Consider the following 21330-nt stretch of genomic DNA (forward strand, 5'->3'; position numbering starts at 1 on the left):
AATAACTTAGTACTACAGTTATAATTTGCGAAAGTAGATGTGGAAAACAGTTTTTTGAAATCCTCTCAAAACAATAAAACACTGTCGAAAGACCAATAAAACTGCTATTCATGTTACTGTATGTATGACATCACTAAACACCATGTGATATGTAGTCTATATAGTACAATATATTTTTATGTTTACAACAAATTTAAGTGTACAGTGTAGTAGGGATGATGAAAGGAGCACAACAGAACAAGGAAAAGGAAATAGAAGTGCAATTAGGTCTTACCTGACCGGGGATGAAGTCGGATGGCCTTCAGCCAACTTGCTAACGTCTTGTCGTCTTCGTGCCTTCCTGGGGTCTGAGCCAACTCGTCGATACCGCACGTGCGTTCTGTCTCTCACTTCCGCTTCCGCCGGCGCATGCGCCCTGCAAGACCTGCAAGCCCCACTTCCGCTCCCCCATTCCGTCACACTCCTTCATCATCACACCACACGCCCCCCTGATCTATAGATCACTGAACCGGCTTCCTCACTCGCTCCCGCACCTGAAACTGGTTTCATAATCAGCCAACCAGGGAGGAGGGTGCCGCTCCCTCTGTGGTCGCAGCGCGACCCTAGGACTTGTTTCTGGTGTGTTGCTGTCGACCTCGTCATCCTGTCGGTTGTTTTCGTCTTGCCCACTGTTGCTTGTCCCATCCTCTGGGGCATGGACAATCCTCCGTATGTCCAAAACGTGGCGTGGCATACCATCGATCGAGATGTTATTCTTTGAATTTACGGAGGTTATTGTCCCCTTTCCCCATTGCGATGTACACCGTGCGTTTGGGGGTTTTACCCAGACTTCCTCCCCGACCTGCACGAAGGCGTGCTCTTCCTCTGCCCCGGGTCGCATTGATGTAGTACACGGATGCCTCCACTCGTACCTGAATATTGCCCTGTGTGGCACCGATTCCTCAGCCTGTCCGGATCGGGGAGACAAGTTGTACCAAAAAACTGCTTCAAGCGGCTAAATGTGCCCTCTTTCCGCTATGGCCTTGACTGTCCGATGGTGCCTCTCCACGATCCCGTTACCGCCCGGCCTATACGCTGCTCTGAACAAGCGTCGCACGTTCCACCGATCAAGCATAACCCTCAATGCTTCCGAACGAAACGCCGCCCCGTTGTCCATCAGTAGTTCTTCCACGGGACCTCTCTCTAAAAATATCCCGTTCAGGATCTGCACGATCTCGTCAGCAATGCCCGATCTCAACTCCCTCCAAATGGCCAGTCGGCCCGGCCCACAGTCGACCATGGAGAAGTACATTCGCTGACGGTAGTGTGTCACATCCACAGCTAGCCTTTTCCAGTTCTGCTCCACGGAAAGGCTTCCCTGTTCATACCCACACGGAGCAGGGTCGATGGACTGACACCTGTCGCAGCTCCCGACCACCTTCCGGACGCTTCTCCTGGTCACGTCAGCATCAATCTTTTTTGCCAGATACAGGGTCCTGTCCACACCCAGGTGATGCATAGCGTGCAGTTTCTTCAGTTCAGAGTCATCCAACCGACACGCCGCAGCTATCCCTTTCCGAGCCTCCTCCGGTTCTTCCAACCACGCCCTTTTCACCCTGGTCAGTACGTCCGCCTTGTTTTACTCCGAAGGCACGAAGACCACGTTCAGCTTCAGTCCGAATTCGGCGATCAATTCACCTAGAACTCCTAGACGGCGCTTCACTAACATCTCCGCAGCACCTTTCGTCCGCACTCTCCTGTCACCGGTGATCACCGATCCTACCCAGCCAAGCACAGTGGCCGAATCCGTCCGCATTTCAATCGTGCGCAGCCCCCATTTCAAGGCCAAGTTCACCCCTTTCAGCAGCGCGTCTAATTCGGCGACATTGATGTGGTTGAAATCATCTGCTTTCCGAAGCCAGGCCGCGTCCTCCACCGCAGTGCCTTCGATTGCCAACACCACCCCTATCGCTATACTGCTAGCATCACACCAGACAGTCCCGCATTTCGTCCTGGGCACGTACCAGTTCCCCCTGACCGGGTCTTCCGCTCTTGTCCTCTCTAGGATCTCCTGCATCATCGCCACCGTCCCTTCTCCCACCTTGTCGCCCCACCTCTCTCCTTCCGCTCGTCTCTTGGTGTAACTACACGCCGTGCGCAGCCATCCAGCGATCGGGTAGTGACCGACCAACTTCCCACACACCGAGAACAGCTCTCTCCTGCTGACGCTGGAACTCATCTCTTTGATTTCATTTCCTCTCCGGAACACCAATTCACCTGATCTATCTCTTCGCAGCTTCAGCCCCAGCGCGGCTCCCCCTTCAATCGACTCCGGTAGCTTAGCAATCAGTCCGAACTTCTCCAGATGTCTCACCACCTCGTCGGCTGGCACTACAGTTTCGTCCACCAAAATGTCGTATATGTAGGAGCTGACCATCGAACGCCGCCTGAAAGTCTTTGTCCTCGATGGTGTAAGCGGCGCAGTCCCTCGCGGGGCTCTGCTCCCTCTGGCGATCCTGACTCGCAGTGCACGACGCCCCCACGCTTCCGAACGTGACATCATTTCCCACAACACTGACGCCACCGAGGCAGTTGATGGCGTCCATCCCCATCACCACATCAATTCCATTTATCACGCGTTCGGCCACAATTGCCTGTAGCCTTAGCGTCGCGCCGCGCACCACTATCTCTACCTTGCTGCTGCCTCTGCAACGGATTTCGCTGCCGTCGACCGCCCGGACACTACACACCCCGTTCCATTCCTTCGTCACCCTCGAAGTCACCAGGGTGGTCGTACAGCCCGTATCCACAAGGGCCTTGAACGTCTCCCCCTCGGCCTCCACGTCAATCAATGGCAGTGTCTCCAATAGCGCCTCTACTCGTTAGAGGGGAAAGTTCGAGAGGCAGCAACTTCCCCGCGGTCGTTTCCCTGGCCGCAATCACGGGCAATGTGCCCTGTCTGCCTGCATCGATAGCAAACGGGCCCCGGCTGCGTACAGTCCCGCGCCATGTGCGGTCCCTGGCATTTAAAACACCGTCCTGAGAACGGCCGCTCTCGTTGCACGGTGGGCTTCCGTACCTCTTTCTCGGGACGTCGTCCGTCTTTACGCGCCTCCGTCACCGCCATCGCTATCGCCTTCCGCCCCGAGTGTTTCGTCAACACGCGAGCATGAGTTACAAGTTCGCTCAATGGCATCTTTTTGACCCCGGGCAGTCGTTGTAGGTGAATCCCTACATCATCGGGGAACCCATTCACGAACGCCAGTCGGGCTGCTCTCTCCAGTCCTTCTCCGGCAAACCCGGCCAGAGTCGCTAGCCTTCTAGCTTCCGATGCAAAATCATCCACCTGGCCTCCCGTCCACCTGATTGCACCCAGCTTAGCGAAAGCTGTGTACTCGCATTCCGTGTATGCGTCACACAAGCGCCGCTCTATATTCCCATCGCAGAGCCGTTCTTTTTCATCCATCTCTAGGTAAAGCGACAACGCACTTCCTTCCAAATACAGCGCCATAAGACTCGCCACGTCGCTTATGCCCTGCAGTCTCGCCACCAGCCTGATTTTCTGAATCCAGGCCACTACATCGCCTTCGCCGTTAAAAGGTCTGACGACGTCACTGGCGATCCTAACTTTTGCAGACATCGTGTTGAAAAAAAAATGTGAACGCTGACGAACTGCCGAAATAGCTTGTAGTAGGGATGATGAAAGGAGCACAACAGAACAAGGAAAAGGAAATAGAAGTGCAATTAGGTCTTACCTGACCGGGGATGAAGTCGGATGGCCTTCAGCCAACTTGCTAACGTCTTGTCGTCTTCGTGCCTTCCTGGGGTCTGAGCCAACTCGTCGATGCCGCACGTGCGTTCTGTCTCTCACTTCCGCTTCCGCCGGCGCATGCGCCCTGCAAGACCTGCAAGCCCCACTTCCGCTCCCCCATTCCGCCACACTCCTTCATCATCACACCACATACAGTAAATTAATCGAGCTCTCTTTAAAGGGATAATTTAGAAAACTTATTCTTTGAGTCTGTATTCACGAATGAAATAACTTTTCATTTAATCTCTGGCGACCCTCCAACTGGAAGAAGTTGATACTGGACATGAAGTCTGAGACCTTAAAATACGTGATGCATACAGATGGGGGCACCTTTGATCATATAGTAAGTTTACTTGATCGGAAATAATCTGGAACCAAAAAATAAACATTAACTGTGACGGCTGACTAAGGAAGTCTCTTCGCTCTCCGTCAGTAGATACCAGGAGGACGTGATCTGATACGAAGCTACCAAGAGAAACGGACGGCGTCTTAATCAATGATTATCGCCATTTTTATTTTGTAAATCATAATCTAACATTTAATGCAGCAGATTTATCAGCATCATATTTTACTTTTCATACTTATGTCTTCTGACAGTTACCGTTTATAATTGTATTAACTTATTGCAGACGGCCAAATATCTATTTATCTATAAATCCACCGACTTATTTATATATCTACCTGCCAATCTACCTCTACATCTATCAATCTAGCCATTCTATTTCCTTACTCAACTATGTAATTACAAATCGGTTGATCTGTCTATGTATCTGTATACCTATATTCCTAACTATATGCCTGTCTGTTTGCCTGTCTGTCAGTCTATCTATCTGTTGGTCTGTCTGCCTACCTGTACGTCTGGCTGTCTCACATGACATCAAATTATCTGCTCTCTGTCATCCACTGCGCCTGTTTTGTTTTTTATTAGTTGATGTTTGTATTATACTTCTTTCTCAACGTAAGGCGTCCTTTAACGAACCTGTGTTAATTCCACAACAGAAATTTGTTTGCGTCATCAGCAGTTTAAAAGCTATTCCTCAGCCACCCCTACGTTTCAATGTAACACCAGCTATGTACGACATCTTGGATGTAACCACAAATACACAGCTCTTTACTTGCCCAGAGATTATGAATTCAAACTGGACAAAATGCCTTGCGGTATTTCTTCCAGGTTTCTGCATTCTAAGTATCGAAGCAGGTGTGATGAAACTGTCTGTATCTAACAGACAATATGGTGTCTTACACATAATACCGAAAGGAATGTAACTATCTCTGCGTTCTTCCACGAAAATTCCACGGCAAGCATTTCTCGCTTGTCAAGGAAGTCCCCACGGACCGTTCGTGGAAAGAAAAGGGCATCCGTACATTCTTGTGTGTGTGTGTGTGTACGCGCGCGCTTCTATATACGTGCATGCGTGTATGTTTGAGTGAGTGTATGTATTTGCGTATATACATGGGTTCATTAAATTAGTCTCTTTATGTCGAAATAACAAAAAGAATGTCATTTATTTTATTTGTTTTATTTATTTATTTATTTTTCAGATTTGATCCCTATCAATTGTTTGAGGTAAGTCAGTTTTCTTCTTTGAAAACAGTCGTGGAGCAAAGTTTTGTGAAGCGCCTATTGTTAAAATCAAAATAACTTGCTTTATGTACATAACCTTCGTGTGTATTGAGTCACAACTAATCTTTGAGTTTACATGAAATATCTGCGAGACAGATCTCTGTTGGATTAAAGACATATTTATTTTAAATTTTTCCTGTCAGTTTAGATAACCTTGTTTTAGATACGACTGTAGAATGGTGCCGAGGATAACAGCTGTTCCGTATATTATGAATGTGCAATACTCCAATGTGAGTAACACATTTCTAATGCTGGAGTAATTTCTCGCTCTGAAAATGTAGCTTAGCTTGGAACAGTTTACTGTGTTTGAATTTTGTCGACGATGTAATCTTTTTCATTGTGATAATAATGTTTATTTGTGAGAATATGTATGATTCGGTGGTGCAGTTTTTTACTTGTCCATCTGGGAAACTGTGCTGACAAATTTTATTTCATAGTTTCTTTTTATTTTTATTTTTTATTTTATATTCTTTTACGATATCGCGTCAATTATGAAATTTGAAATCATGGAAGACAATTTCAACGAGTTAATATTTTTTTTTTTTTTAATATTTAGCAGGGAGACCAAACTGATAGTTTAGTAACCCGCTAAAATAAGCATTAAAAATCGAAAGGAGAAAATAAATTGTTTTACAAGTTTAATTCAGTGTTTATTGAACAAGAGAGGTGCGAAATTTAAGAAGCGACTCGTTAGAATATACATGTAAGTGAGGAGACATAAACAAGAATAGCAAAAATTTCTTCTTCTTCTTCTTCTTCCAATAAGGACGCACGCCATTAGCTACAAAGAATAATTTCTAATTCGAGCCTACTCTAAGCTACTAAGAATGCGTGTGGCAACTTGAAGATCCACCCACCACACGCGATAGACTGGTGGTTGCACGGGTGCGAAAGCTACGTTGTTATCCTCATTCCGTAAACGGTGGCTTTTAATAGGTGGAAAGCTTGAACCATCCTGGGGGTACAGAAGATTCGCAATCTAGACTAGGGTCTGAAAGTTTACCACATCTTAGTGGGTTACACCATGGTTCCTCTGCTTTGTGGCAAAAGTAGGAAGAAAGAGTGAGAGAAAGAGTGGTGAAAAAGTACAGCGGGGTTCGTACCCCGACCCCGCCGGAGCCTCGTGGAGCCTAGGTGTTTTTGCTCAATAAACACTGACAATGCCGGTCTGGGAATCGAAACCGCGCTCTTACGACCACGAATCCGCTGCCCTAACCACTGGCCATTGCGCCTCCACTGATGTCGTCGTTGTCGGCGTTAGATGCAGTAAGACCCTGTAGCGGCGATATCGGTGGTGTCGGCGGTGATGAATTTCATTGTGTCGTAATGCGAAGAAAGCGAGCAATAGTTTTCTGGTGGCAAACGTAAGCTAGACTCCTTAATAGGGGAAAAACTCATCTATTTAAGGAAATTGCTGGATGTGTAAGATTTTTTTCCACCAAGGGAACATGTGATCCATTTGAGCGCATCTGATTGGTTGATCGGATAATTTGGCGTAATTATTTAGGGGACAAATTGCGCCTAAAAAGTAACTAATCAGAGCAAATGATTAAAATATGATCTTTATAACTAAGTGTTCTCTGCTACGTCCAAACAACAACTATAAATAAAAGGGAGAGAGAATTTATGCTTTTGTCAATCCATTCTGGTACAGAACTCCCCAACCAGAACATTTGCGGGACGCAAATGTGCGATAATAGGAAAGATAATTGCAAAAATGGTAGGACAAAATGATTGAACATGCTAGTACAGTTATTAGAATGCATGCCGAATTATGCAGAGCAAGAAAAAAAATACAGCATCTTACAACAAAATGTGTGAAAATTCAAACAAGGTGGAAAAATGAATGTAAGAGATTTGCATATAAATAATAAAGCATAGAAATGCATGCTTTGAACACAAATTAAATATCACATGAAAATACATAGAAAAATGCATGATTACAAAAAACACGCGGTCATAGAAATGTTTTGAAATATATACTGTTTTTGCACAGTATTTTTAGGCCAGCAGACTTCGTGGCCATTATGTATGGTGGTGGCATGTTCTGATTAGTAAGTTTTTAGGCGTCATTGTTTCCCCATATGATCTTTATAGCTAAGTGCTCTCTGCTACGTCCAAACAACAACTATAAATAAAAGGGAGAGAGAATAGTTTGTCATTTATGTTTTTGTCAATCTATTCTGCTGCAAGTATGTCAGGAATAGAAGCAACAAAAATAAATAGGAGTACAAGGTAATTTATTTTACACTGTCAGAAAGGAACAAGATAGTTCAACGTTTCGGATTGAGGTACTTTGCCAAGAAAAACAAAACAACCTGAAAATAAAAGAGTACAGCGGGGTTCATTAACCGTACATTCGCCTTTTACCCTTCCAATGTTTCATTTTAACGAAGGACTACAGTCCGAAACATTGAAATCTGTGTTGCTTCTTTTACAGTGTTAAATTAACTGCCTAATCATCTTACTTGTTCTTTGCTTTCATTTTCTTTTGTCTGTAAGATCTCATTATCGCCTTAACTCATATCTCAAACCTCAAATGACCCTAGTTTGATTTCATGCTTATTATAAGCTACTAATGACGTGTGTCTGTTGTCTTTGTTACACGCTAAAAACTCGCAGTTTGATCATTAACTTACTTATCTGAATACATTTGTGTTATATCAATGTTAGCATGCAACTAAACACTGATCGAATTGATTTGCGTTGCAGCGGTTGCCGTTTCGTTTATTTTGATAGTATGTATCAGTATTTATTTTAAACTTATTATTGTTGATGTTGATGATGAGAGGGAAGGGGAAAGAGGAGGGGTGGGAGAGGAAGAGGAGGAGGATGCTTATTTTCCAACTCAGACAGGATCGTGCTAACCGATTAATTAAAAACATTCCAGCTATGACTATTCTGCTTTTTATGCATGTTTAATTGCTTTAAATATATTTGTGAATTATTCTTGTCTTCCTTACTATATTGTCTGTGTGTATTGTTGAACGTGATGGTTGGTAATGCGGTTTTGGTAGGAACTGATTTGAGTTTTTATTGTTGAGCCTTGGCTGGGTTACTTAGCTAACTCTTACTCTTTTACTTGTTTCAGTCATTTGACTGCGGCCATGCTGGAGCACCGCCTTTAGTCGAGCAAATCGACCCCGGGACTTATTCTTTGTAAGCCCAGTACTTATTCTATCGGTCTCTTTTGCCGAACCGCTAAGTGACGGGGACGTAAACACACCAGCATCGGTTGTCAAGCAATGCTAGGGGGACAAACACAGACACACAAACACATACACACACACACACACATACATATATATATATATATATATATATATATAATATATATATATATATATATATATATATATATATACATACAGTTTCCGTCTACCAAATCCACTCACAAGGCATTGGTCGGCCCAGGGCTATAGCAGAAGACACTTGCCCAAGGTACCACGCAGTGGGACTGAACCCGGAACCATGTGGTTGGTTAGCAAGCTACTTACCACACATCCACTCCTGCGCCTATAGGTTGGAATTATCGTATAACTGTGTCCGGGTATGCCAGGAAGATGAGGTGTGATGTCATCTGTGTGTGAGGAGTCTGTCTGTGTGGTTTATAAAGTTATACGTGCTGGAAGTTTTTATCTTTTTGAAGCTATTGTGCATTTTCTGTATTAAATTTGTGAATATTGTAATGGTTAATCGTAGTGACCAGAATCGTATTGTGATTTGGAGAGAACGTGATGGATGGATTTGTGATGTAAAAGATTAGCCTGAAGTGAGTCGGGAAAGCTAATTGTATTGCCACGGCATAGTACAGTTGTGCTATGGCATACTCCAGCCAATCAGTGCTGGACGCGTAGGAATGCAAAAGGCAGTTATCTGCCCTAGCAGAGAAGCGGGAATTATTAGACAGTTGTTGAACATTATTAGGCAGCAACAGTTCTTCTTCCAACATGAAACAGTGTTTGTTCACCGCCAACTTGGAGTTATATCGGCTCTCGACTTGTCACCTCCAGAACAGCCTGAGTTCATTTATGCTAACTTCATTCCTCGAAAGTCTGGATGATATAAGCCACAACTCTCCTTCATAATGAGCTGTATATTTTCGTTTAAGCTAGCTTCGTTCCTGTTAGATTACAGCGGCTTCCAACCTCTAGGTACTTGTCAGCGCTCGTTCCTATTTTAATAAAGTTACACATGCTTCTCAAAAGTGCATTTGTCACAAACACTTTCATACTTTAAATTAGTGACCACCCTCACGAAAAGCCATTCTAAAATGTTCGAGGATGTGTATACAGAAATTTGGGGCCTATATTCACTTGGATTTCGTTGGGTTTTAGAAGTGTCACGATTTCATAATAGTTTCCATATTCTGGGGAATTTGAGAGTGCCGGTAAGTGTAGATGTTGGTGATGAGAGCGATCAGAGACAGTAGGTCAGATAGCTCCACCAACATATATGATATGGAGGAAGTCACTGATTCAAGGAACGAGGGAAGGATAGAGATTATAGGCAGACAGTTTTGACATGAGATTCGAGTGCCATGTATAGTCGAAGGTTGTTGTTAGTGGCTGTCTTTATCATATTTGAGCTGCTGGAAGTGAATATGATCCGACGATAGACGGCAGAGTCGAAGAGGCTTCCGTTTTAGAAATAAACAGCAGCATGTTTATTTTTCTTGTTGATTTTTTTCTAAGTTTCGGTTTATTTCTTATTGTCATTTTATAAGATTTTGCTGGCAAATTCTTAAATTAACAGAAGCATTTATTTACATTAAAGAAAATTACAGTAGAACTTTCTTCTGTTGAGTTTTGTTTCGGTTGTGTCTAATAAAGTTAATCTTGGTTTTATGAGATTGTTGTTATTTTTGAAATGAATTTATCTATTTCTGATGTATCAGGTGTATTTTTTGTGCTGACTTATGAAATTAGGCTTAGTTGATGCATTATAATAATCATGTTAAATATATGTACTACAGTATCAAAGTTCCATTCACGGAGGGGGTTTTTTTGTCTTTTTTGTTATATTTTCATGTTTACAAAAGTGAATTTCTTCGTTGTTGAGTGAATTTATTGTGATTTAGTGAGTTAGTAAGGATAGTTTACGATATGATATGAAAGGATTTAATTTATCACCACTAAAACGTGAATGTTCCGTCAAAACAAAAATTACAGCGGTAGTTACCATGAGAGAAACTCTCGTATTGGCTTTTGGTGCAAAAGTGCACTCTTGATAATGTCACTAGGATGCATCGAATGGAATTTTAGTTGCGATACTATTTTTATGTTACCTTTTTTGTTATCTGTACAATTTGAAAACCAGAAGCCATCGAATGAAGTCTCCTATAAATAAAGTGGTTTGTAATATTGTTTACATGTTGTAGATGGTGTGTGTAACCAGGTGGGGCCATTTCTGAGGTCGGAAGTAATATATTTGTTGCATTAATATGCTTTGTGGTGCTGGCTTTTATTTCGAAAGCCTATATTTCTAGTACAGTGTCATTGCCTATTATTTTACTGTCGATTGTAATATTTATATGTCGTATGCTTCTGTCTGTCCATATTTCTGTCTGTTAACCAAGCGTATATGTTCATATTTCTGCTGGATTAAGTATGTGCCTTTATTTATATCTTCATATATGTGTTTGTTAGCTAAATATATGTCCTCATTTCTATTAGTCAGCAATGTGTGCGTGTGTATGTGTGTATATACATATATATATATATATATATATATATATATATATATATATATATATATATATATATATATATATATATATATACGCGCTAACAGTAATACCTGTCGTTGATCGGATAATTACTTTTACTGTTTCTTGGGCCACCTGTTTCTCCACAAGTGAAGGGGAAGACCTATTTTCACGGTTTCTTCTGACATTTGAATAGGCTGTGTGCCCAAGGAGAATTGAAAGATTCAGTTTCGAATTTGAACTAGGATAAGACTACTACTACAGATTTAGGTTTACTCGTCCTGCATTATATAAGAGAAAAGCACGTAATAATTGAAGTAGAAAAAAGATGGATTTCATATACGACCTTCTGTTTGTTCTTCAAGTTGCAATCCAGCAACTTTTAGTGTTTGGCCCTGAGTTTTATTAATGCTCACGCCAAAAGAAAGTGGGAAAGGAAAGTATAACGGCTTAAATTGGAATGGGATATTAGATGATATAACTAGTGTGCGAGGAACGAAGACGGTGTCACCTTTACCACAACCAGGGATAATATTTGCCTCAGTGCAGTTCCTCATAGGTTTGTGCACAGCTAATGTTGTATCATTACATAAGCTTCCCTTGAACCATTTACTTTCATTTTAAGCGGACAGAATCTCTCTTTTATCTACTACATATGTGGAAAATCGGTATGTGTTTGTGGCGTTGTTAGCTGCCTCCTCCAACATCGTTTTATTGATTTTGATGAAACTTGACATGTGAGAAGAACGCATGTCTGGAAACCTCGTGACATACTTAGATTGTTGAAAAAAAATCGATATAAAGGGACCTTTATATCTACCTCATATAACTAATTTTTTAAACACCCAAGGGAAATAACCCATAGCACCGGCACAATATTTTTTTAAACACTCAAGGAAAATAACCCATAACACCTGCACTTACAGCTGTTAGTTTTATCGAAGCGATCAATTTTTGATTCTCACGATCAGCGGACCTAATTTTGATTTTCACTACTCACAATTTTGAACTGCTAAACCTTATTATTGCACTTTCTTGATGCATGTACACTTTCAATTCCCATAACTCCGGAAATTCTGCATTTTTCCAGTTAAAATTTTTCGATGATAGTACGTAAATTTTTGATTCCAGAACGTATTTAATAAGTGTGTCCCAATACAATGAACTCATATTTTGAATGCTTAAAATTCATAAAAAATTAAACCAAACTTCCACACCACATTCACTTAGGACACTCTATCACTTATACTTATTTTACAAATCATAATATTTATTGCTTATTTACAGTTCATGCAGCATTTTCATGAAACTAATTGAGGCATCGAATTTAGAAATTCATTGTTTATGCTCGATTACTTTGAATAGTGATTTTTTGTGTCCAATTTCTAATTTTTGCAGACAATATCACTTTTATACTTTATTTGACACATGAGTAGAACCCATGTCTGGATTCCTCGTGACATACTTAGATTGTTGAAAAAATCGATAACAGGGCCCCTCCAATAGAGATCCTTCTATCTACTACATATTACTAATATTTTATTTAAACAACCCAAGGGAAATAACCCATACCACCTGCAGTTTTTAGTGAAGCGATCAATATTTGATTCTCACAATCAGCCGACCTAATTCTGCATTTCACTACTCAGATTTGAACTGCTAAACATTTTTATTCCACAACGTATTTGTAGTGGCTTCATGCAGGCATAGCATGGATTCGATCCTCGATTGCCAAATTTCACTTAACACTTAAACAGCGCTTTTCTCACGATAAAACAATAGTTTTTCTGTGAATGACAGCAGTTATACATTTCCCAGATGCCTTCATATAGCAGAATAATGTCTTTGCCACTTGACTCTTCTAACCTCGTCTAGGCCATCAGTGGCTGGAATGGAGATAACAGACCTCCAACCAAATCATTTGTTCTCAACAATATGTCTATCCTTCTGGCTGTTTTTCCAAAGTTATAAAAACAAGCACTCTGTAAGCTAAAGGCTTCCATCAGAGCGACCATCAGTGAGTGTGAACGTTATTATTGCACTTTCTTCATTTCATTCTTAAACATTAAACACTTCATTCATATATTTATATACATATATATATATATATATATATATATATATATATATATATATATATATATAATTCTTTCACAAGAATAGTTTTGACAGAGAATTCGAAGTTTTGGCCAACTAAGCTTCAAAGCTGGGTAAAGCTTCAAAGTCACTGTCAGTACAATTCTTGCTAAAGGATAAACAAATTTGTGCTTTTTTACGATAATCAAAGTCTCCCTTGGTTTTACTAAAGAATTGTGTATATCACTGCACAATATATTTTGCCTGTTAATTCGTAGAAATAAGTAAAGAAACCAGCTTTAAAATAAGAGTAGAACTTTATTCCAATTTGCGCATGACACTCAACTAACCACAACACGGGGCTCAATAAGTGTCCGATAAACTCACATGATGGATATGTTATAACCAGTCACTACAGACTAGCTCGATGAACCTATAAAGCCAACTTCATGCTTTCAAAAATGCAGTAATAGAAATTGGTCTCGCTACATACTTTGAAGTAACATTTAGATTAATTGTTTTTATTATAACTGAACAGAAAAACAATATTAATGTGTGTGTGTATGTGTGTGTGTGTGTGTGTGTGTGTGTGTGTGTGAACATTTCTGTTGGTTAACAGTGTTAATGTACACAATTATTTAAGTTAACTATGTGCATGAATTCATATTTCTATTAGTTATATGTATTGACATGTTAGCTTTTCTTCAATTTCATAAACTGAACTAACATTGTTTCTTTTCTTTTCTTTGTTGTTCTTCTGAAGGTCGAGCAAAAAGCATGTCTGTTGTTATATGTCAATGTGCTGTGTGCCAGAAATGTCTCCAAAGGATGGGCATATGACCTCAGTAAGTTTATACACACTAACTTGAATCTTTTATTTTAGTTAATGCTGTATTAATTATTATGGGAATTATAGCTAACATAATAATTATTCTTGTACCCATAAAAAGTTGTAAAATTAATGCATCCAACATTGTGAGACATCGCCAGTTTGCCTCAGTTATTTCTGTTCTTGTCCAAGGAGACCTTATGCATTTCTGATCTTCCAGTAATGTCTGATACCTGCTTTTCTAGTGTCTACATTATTGCAATCTTTGTGCTTGCAATGCTATTCTCCGAGAATGGATATACATATACATATACATATACATATATATATATATATATATATATATATGCACACACATACACACACATTCATACATACATACATATATATATACACACATGCGTATGTGCACACGCATGTGTGTGTATGTGTGTGCGTGTGTGTGTGTGTGCGCGCATGCATGTGTATGTCTTTCTGTGTTTGTCCCCTCACCACCACTCCACAACCTGTGTTGAAGTGTTTGCATCCCTGTAACCTAGTAGTTTGGCAAAAGATATTGATTGAATAAGCATCAGGCTTAAGTAGAAAAGTACTAGGCTTGATTCATTTGACTAAAAATTCAAGGTGGTGCCCCAGCATGGCCGCAGTATATTGACTGAAACAAGTAAAACATATATATATATATATATATATGAGAGGTTTTGGCATCCAGAAGATCCAAAAGGCAGATAAGGCTATGTAAGTGGAAGGACCACTGTTGAACTCCTGGTTCAATGATAGTATGAGTGAGGAGTCTAAGATAACAAACTAAGGCAATGGGATATTTCCAAGACATTTCTAAAGAGAAAAGTGGTCTTATAGCTGTTTCAGGGAAATAAATGATATCCCATCACCAGAGACAAGTTATAATGAACTCTACTTATTCCTTCTATTGTAACTCTGCTAACTTGTCTCTATTGATGGGATGTCATTTATTTCCCTGAAACAGCTGTAAGACCATTTTTCTCTTTAGAAATGTCTTGGAAATATCACATTGCCTTGGTCTTGTTATCTTATTTTATTTAACATACACACACACATATATGTGTATGTTTCTATATACGGTGTATATATGTGTGCGTATATACATATATATATATATATATATATATATATATATATAGACAAGACAAAACGTCAACAAGAAACTATGACATTACAGCCAGCCAGGAACAGTCTTCGCTACATTTGTGGTACCTGCCAGAGGGAGTGTTTGTCCAGGATAGGACTACACAGCCACAGCAGGAAATGTATCAGGACATGAAATGTAAAAGCCAGACTGGACTATTTTATGCGCAACTCCATTGTCTCCCAAGACAAAAAGGATGCCAACAACAACAATATATATATATATATATATATAACAAAGTGGAGTTGTAGGGTACCGCACGAGTGGAATTATATACGGAAGAAGGTTTGAAAATGCAATTTTAAAAGATGTTTATTTACTTTACCGGTTTCACTCTTTGGAAAAAGATTGTCAAAAGTAACATGTAGAAGTTTGGTTGCGTTAATTATTGGTTGTTGCAAATTGCTACATTACATATATACAGTCTTCGCATTTTCAAACCTTCTTTCATATATATATATATATATATAATATATATATATATATATGTATATATATGTGTATGTAATATACAAATATGTATATATACGTATATATATACATATATATATATGTGCCAAATTGTATGTAGCACTGCATGGATGAATGAAAAGTAAAACAACACAAACGGAAATTGTAGAAACATAAGAAGCAGGAAAAGGACAACAGCAAACAGGATCAAACAGGATACAAAGATCATTCATCATTCGCAGCCAATTGCTTCTTCAGTCAGAGTCTGGAATGTCCGTGTAGTTCACCCAATCTTTGTATATATATGTATATATATATGAGTATGTATATGTATGTCTATGCATATATATATATGTATATATATATATATATATATATGTATGTATATATATATTATATATATATTATATATATATATATATATATTATATATATATATATATAATATATATATATATATTTATATATATATATTTCGGAATGATCATATTGCCAGTTTAGCCAATAAAAACACACGCACTGTATATTTGGTGTTATTTTGCTTCAGTGATATTTATTTTTTACATTAATCTTAATCTTATTTCGGCCAAAGTTCTAAAAAATCTTGCACAACAAATATTTAAACGTATATATATATATGTATGTATGTATGTATATGTTTATGTATATGTATATATATATGTATATAAATATATATTTATATATATATATATATATTTATATATATATATACATATATATATATATATGTATGTATGTATGTATGTATATATATATATATATGTATGTATGTATATATATGTATATACGTATGTACAGATGAGTGACAACCTGGCCACTGGTGGTGGTGTAACACACCATACTAATCATATCTGTCGGGCATGTGGAAGAGAGTGTGATTCGGCAGGAGGACTTAAACGACATGCAAAGGTACATGAAGCCCAGTTACAACTCCAGCCGGCTATTGTCCGGTAAAGGTTTTAGTTGCCAAATCTGTACAAGACATTGTAGATCTTTAGCTGGGCTAAAAAGTCACATTCGATCACAGCACCAGTAACAGTTCAGCTTCGTGCAATGGCCATACTCGATAACGAGGGGGCAGCCATAATAATAATAATATATGTATGTATATATATATGTTTGTGTATGTGTATATATATATATATATATATATATATATATGTATGTATATATACAATTTAAAAATAGGATAAAATCTTTATAAGAATTTATCAAGTAGTTAGTGTGAAAAACCTCATAAAAGAAAAATACACCAATTTTTTCTCTTAAATATATTTATTTATATTATATAGAGGGCATTGTTATACATAAATGCCACACTAGGAGGGACTCTTAAAGTCAAAACTACCAAAATAAATAGACACATTGTACCGAATGCGAGGGAATGCAACTCTCAATGCAAGACATTTAAAAACAGAATTCAGCTGCAAATCACATGATTTCATAATTAGTGCAGAAATGCACTTTTTAATCATCAGTGCCAGCATAATTTAAGATTTATAACGAATGAACAAACCTCAACATACCAGATGAACAACCAATGTATCCAACGTAGCATATAGAAATGTATATATATATATGTATGTATATATATATATGTATGTATATATATATATATATATATATATGTACGTATATATATGTATGTCTAAAAATAATAGTAGGGAATATAATTCCAAAACGTACAGGGAAAAATTCAATTTAACAGTTTTAAATCAAATTTCACAATATATATGTATATAATTTAGATAAAAACCTCTATAAAACAATTCAATAAAGAAAGATATTATTCACACCATATAGAAAACATATACTATAAAAAAACCTTATTTTAACAGTCAATAAAGTACAATAAATAGTAAATAGTAGTAAAAAGACTACGCACATTTCATGGCTATATTTTCAAATCGATAATAATAATAAAATCAATTTGATTTAAAATTAAATCGAACTACAATTAATATACTCCTCCTCCTCCTTCCCTTAGTGTTCACATTATTCTGCCAAAATTAATGCTTCTTCGTCCACATTGTTTTGAACTAATCATTCATTAATCTTGTAGCTATGAGATTTTGATGAGGTAGCTGTTAATTTTTAAAACGATATTGTAGGGTTGGTGTGAGAGACCAGATCTGGCCAGTTTGAACATAAAGCAGGCAGAATACTTTTGGCCGGATATGGCCGGTTTAAATGCTAAAGGGTTAATCATCATCATCATCATCATAATTTTTCCAGTGTTACTGCTTTCAAGGGCAAACTTTTTCCATTCTTCAGCAAATATTTTCAGATAAATTAACTAGACTGTTCAAGGGTTATGAACCTTGACCACAGATACAATACTGTATTTGTGACGCTCAACTGTCCTCCCAGATATGGAGTACTGAACCTATCTGAAGCAACCATATTATTGTGGAGCATTCTCAGAGACCACCTCAGAAAGGGGAAAATGTTTATTTAAAAATTTTTTTATAGTCATTTCAATTCCAATAATATGAAGAATATTGTGTCTAAAAGTCCTGCAGAAATAATTAAATTCCAAAGACGTAAGCATATTTAAATTGTGTATAATGAAAAAAATAATATCACTATAATAATAGATGCAACTGATATGATGAGATAGAGGCAAGCAAATATCTGATAGACTAAATACCAGGGCTACCAGTATACCAGGGCTGCCACAATAAAACGATTGCATTTGCAGACACTGTAACCATACATAACATATTGTCAATAACAACCATTCTTAAGCTGGTACACACTAACAAAAGGAGGAACCAGTTATACTGCAAAAGGACACACACACACACAAAAACAGTAAATAAATAAAATAATAATGATAATAATTATAATAATAATAATAATAATAATAATAATAATAATAATAGTAATAGTAATAATAATAATAATAATAATAATAATAGGGGCTGCAATAAGGGTGGAGCACTTGCAGAAAACAGCACTGCTTGGAACTGCTCAAATACTCTGGATGGTGCTCGAAAAATAAGGAGTGTTACCTTAGTTCACTGGTTGTGGACAGCTGGCACTGTAGTGCATCTCCAGTGTTAGAAGCTGTATAAAGACAATAGATAATAATAATAATAATAATAATAATAATAATAATAGCTACTTATAGCTACAATGTGTTGAACTGGAATATGAGTGAAGTAAAGAATATAGATAGGAAAATACGCAAGCTGCTGAGTTGTAATAGGATGCACCACCCAAAGGCAGACGTAGATCGCCTTTACCTTCCCAGAGCCCAAGGAGGTCGAGGCCTGATCCAATTTGAACTAGCTTACAAAACAACCACAATTGTACTGGCCAAATATCTCGAAATAACGAATGACTGGATGCTAAAGCTCGTGGAAAATCACGAGAGACGAAAGAAGCTTCATTCTATCATAAAGGAAAGCAAAAAATTTGCTATTGATCTCATGCAGGATACCCAAACTGAACAACCCGAGGGAAGTACGGCAACTATTGTTGCAAAGAAGGTAAAAATAATGGCAACGAAAAAAGCGCACAAGCAATTGGCTGATAGGTGGGAGGAGAAACCTCTGCACGGCAAATATGTGGCCCGCAGCAAACAAGCTGATGTTGACCAGAAGCAAACCCATCAGTGGCTACGGAGCTCAGGGCTAAAAGCAGAGAGCGAAGGTTTCATCCTGGCTGCTCAAGATCAAAGCCTATTAACCCGGAACTACCAGGCCAATGTGATGAAAAATGGAGCAGACCCAAAATGCCGATTCTGCAACGACATGATTGAAACAGTGGACCACCTTATCTCTGGATGTAAAGTCTTAGCACCAGTGGAGTATAAATTAAGACATGACAGAGTTGGCCAATATCTACACTGGCTAATAAGTCGGCATTACAATATCAAAACTGCCGACAAGTGGTATAATCACCGCCCTGAGGCTGTAACTGAAGGAGAAAATGTAACCATTCTGTGGGACTTTCCAGTACATACAGACCGAACCATCAAGGCCAATAAACCAGATATTGTTGTGAAAGACCAAAACAATAAAGTTTGCTTATTGATCGACATGAGCATCCCCTGTGACCATAATATCTCAGCGAAAGAGTTTGACAAGCTCAGAAAATATAAAGACCTACTCATTGAAATTGAGAAAATGTGGCATCTCAAGGCAGTTACAATACCAGTGATCGTAGGAGCACTAGGAATGATCAAGAAGGGAACCGAAAATTATATGAGAATGATCCCTGGCTTACCATCCATGCAAGAAGTGCAAAAGATTGTCTTAACTGGTACATCACACGTATTGAGAAGAGCATTGTCGATGTGAGAACTGTTGCTGCTCATGTATTTTAATTTAACTTAAAAAAAAAAAAAATTTTTTTTAAATGAACGAACTATTGAGTTTGGTTTAATGGCCTACCAATGTATACTATGAGTTTCTTTGCCCTAGGAGTCGGGAAGACACTCAGCAAGAAATGGAAGCAAATTTGAAAGAAAAAAAAAAGTAACAATAATAATAATAATAATAATAATAATAATAGCGATGATGATAATGATGATTTCTTTTATTTTCCACAAAAGTGAGAGATAAGGAAACGTTACATGGATGGGGATGTATTTAGAATCAGTATGTGAAAACCAGCATATAAAGCAACAGTATAAAAGAAAAATGAAACAACCCCAAAGGAAAACAGACTCCTAGAGTCAAGTAAATAGCAATCCTTCGTATTGTGGATTATCCATCCCTTCTGCCTACTTGAGTGAAATTACTATGATTGTCCCTACTTGAGCAAAATTACTAGAGGATAGCAACTCCCTCTTTACCCACTCAAAACTTCCAAATTCTTAGTTGCACAAGTTGATAAAAAATTAGACTAAGAGGGAAATGTTTACCTTCACTCCTTGCAGTCTTGTCCATCATATGATCTCTTTCACCATATTCACCCAACAAATGGATGATGGACTCGGCTGTTAACCATATTTTACATACAACAAAACCTGCTGGACACAACTCCAGGAGTCTGTAATTCCCGGACACAGAAAAGGTTTCATCATTTTATTTTTATCTCAGACTTAGTCCACTGACAGCCTTCCATGCCTGTAGAATTTAGCTCAAACCAGCGATTCTTCTGGATTGCCTATGGTGATGACAATCTTCCAGCTCAGACTATTCGACTGATCTTCATCGACATCTAGAGTGGGCATGAACAACCTTTTTCGATAAGTGAGCTGCTTGAGACATGGCTTATCATTTGGTAGGCCACACTACAAAGTTGTACCACTCAATGACTTCCATGGACCACAAGTTTCCCCTGACTAGTCTAGAGTTTCCCCAAAAATGTTGTTGCTTTTATCCACAACTAATCTTGTACAGAAAGCAAGGATTATCGTGCTGTCAACCTCATTGACCAACTGTTCAAGAACTGACCGCTAGACAGCATTCAAAATACCAAACTCCCAGTCTTGGTCTTAACATGATTCATGACTGCAATTCTGTCAAAGAGGCATGATGTAGGAAGACATGCCTGACAAGGGCAACTACATCTACTCCATAGCCAAGCATCTCTGCAAATACCATAGACTAACTGTATGTCCATCCTTCATTATCACCACCACAGAGGATGCTGTCAGTAAATGAACCTCCTGACTAGTGAGACGCATTTCTTTTCATGAAATCTGAAAGAA

General features: G+C 38.7%; 1 protein-coding gene and 1 long non-coding RNA gene across 3 annotated transcripts in view; both read left to right on the forward strand.

The window, feature by feature from the left end:
- Positions 1-4163, forward strand: part of LOC118762663 — a 4240-nt gene extending 77 nt beyond the window's left edge. Inside the window, exons 1-2 of the long non-coding RNA XR_004998431.1 lie at positions 1-209; positions 3947-4163. The exon at positions 1-209 is cut by the window's left edge and continues 77 nt beyond it. This is a non-coding gene — a long non-coding RNA (uncharacterized LOC118762663). The remainder of the gene's footprint in view (positions 210-3946) is intronic.
- Positions 1-21330, forward strand: part of LOC115209667 (cytosolic phospholipase A2-like) — a 93173-nt gene that overhangs the window by 21872 nt on the left and 49971 nt on the right. For both annotated transcript variants that reach the window (XM_029778135.2, XM_029778136.2), the window contains exons 2-3: positions 5333-5357; positions 13961-14042. In XM_029778135.2, coding sequence (XP_029633995.1) covers positions 5333-5357; positions 13961-14042 — 107 coding nt within the window. The remainder of the gene's footprint in view (positions 1-5332; positions 5358-13960; positions 14043-21330) is intronic.

This window comes from Octopus sinensis, linkage group LG3 (genome assembly GCF_006345805.1).
Source record: "Octopus sinensis linkage group LG3, ASM634580v1, whole genome shotgun sequence".
Classification (NCBI taxonomy): Eukaryota; Metazoa; Mollusca; class Cephalopoda; order Octopoda; family Octopodidae; genus Octopus; species Octopus sinensis.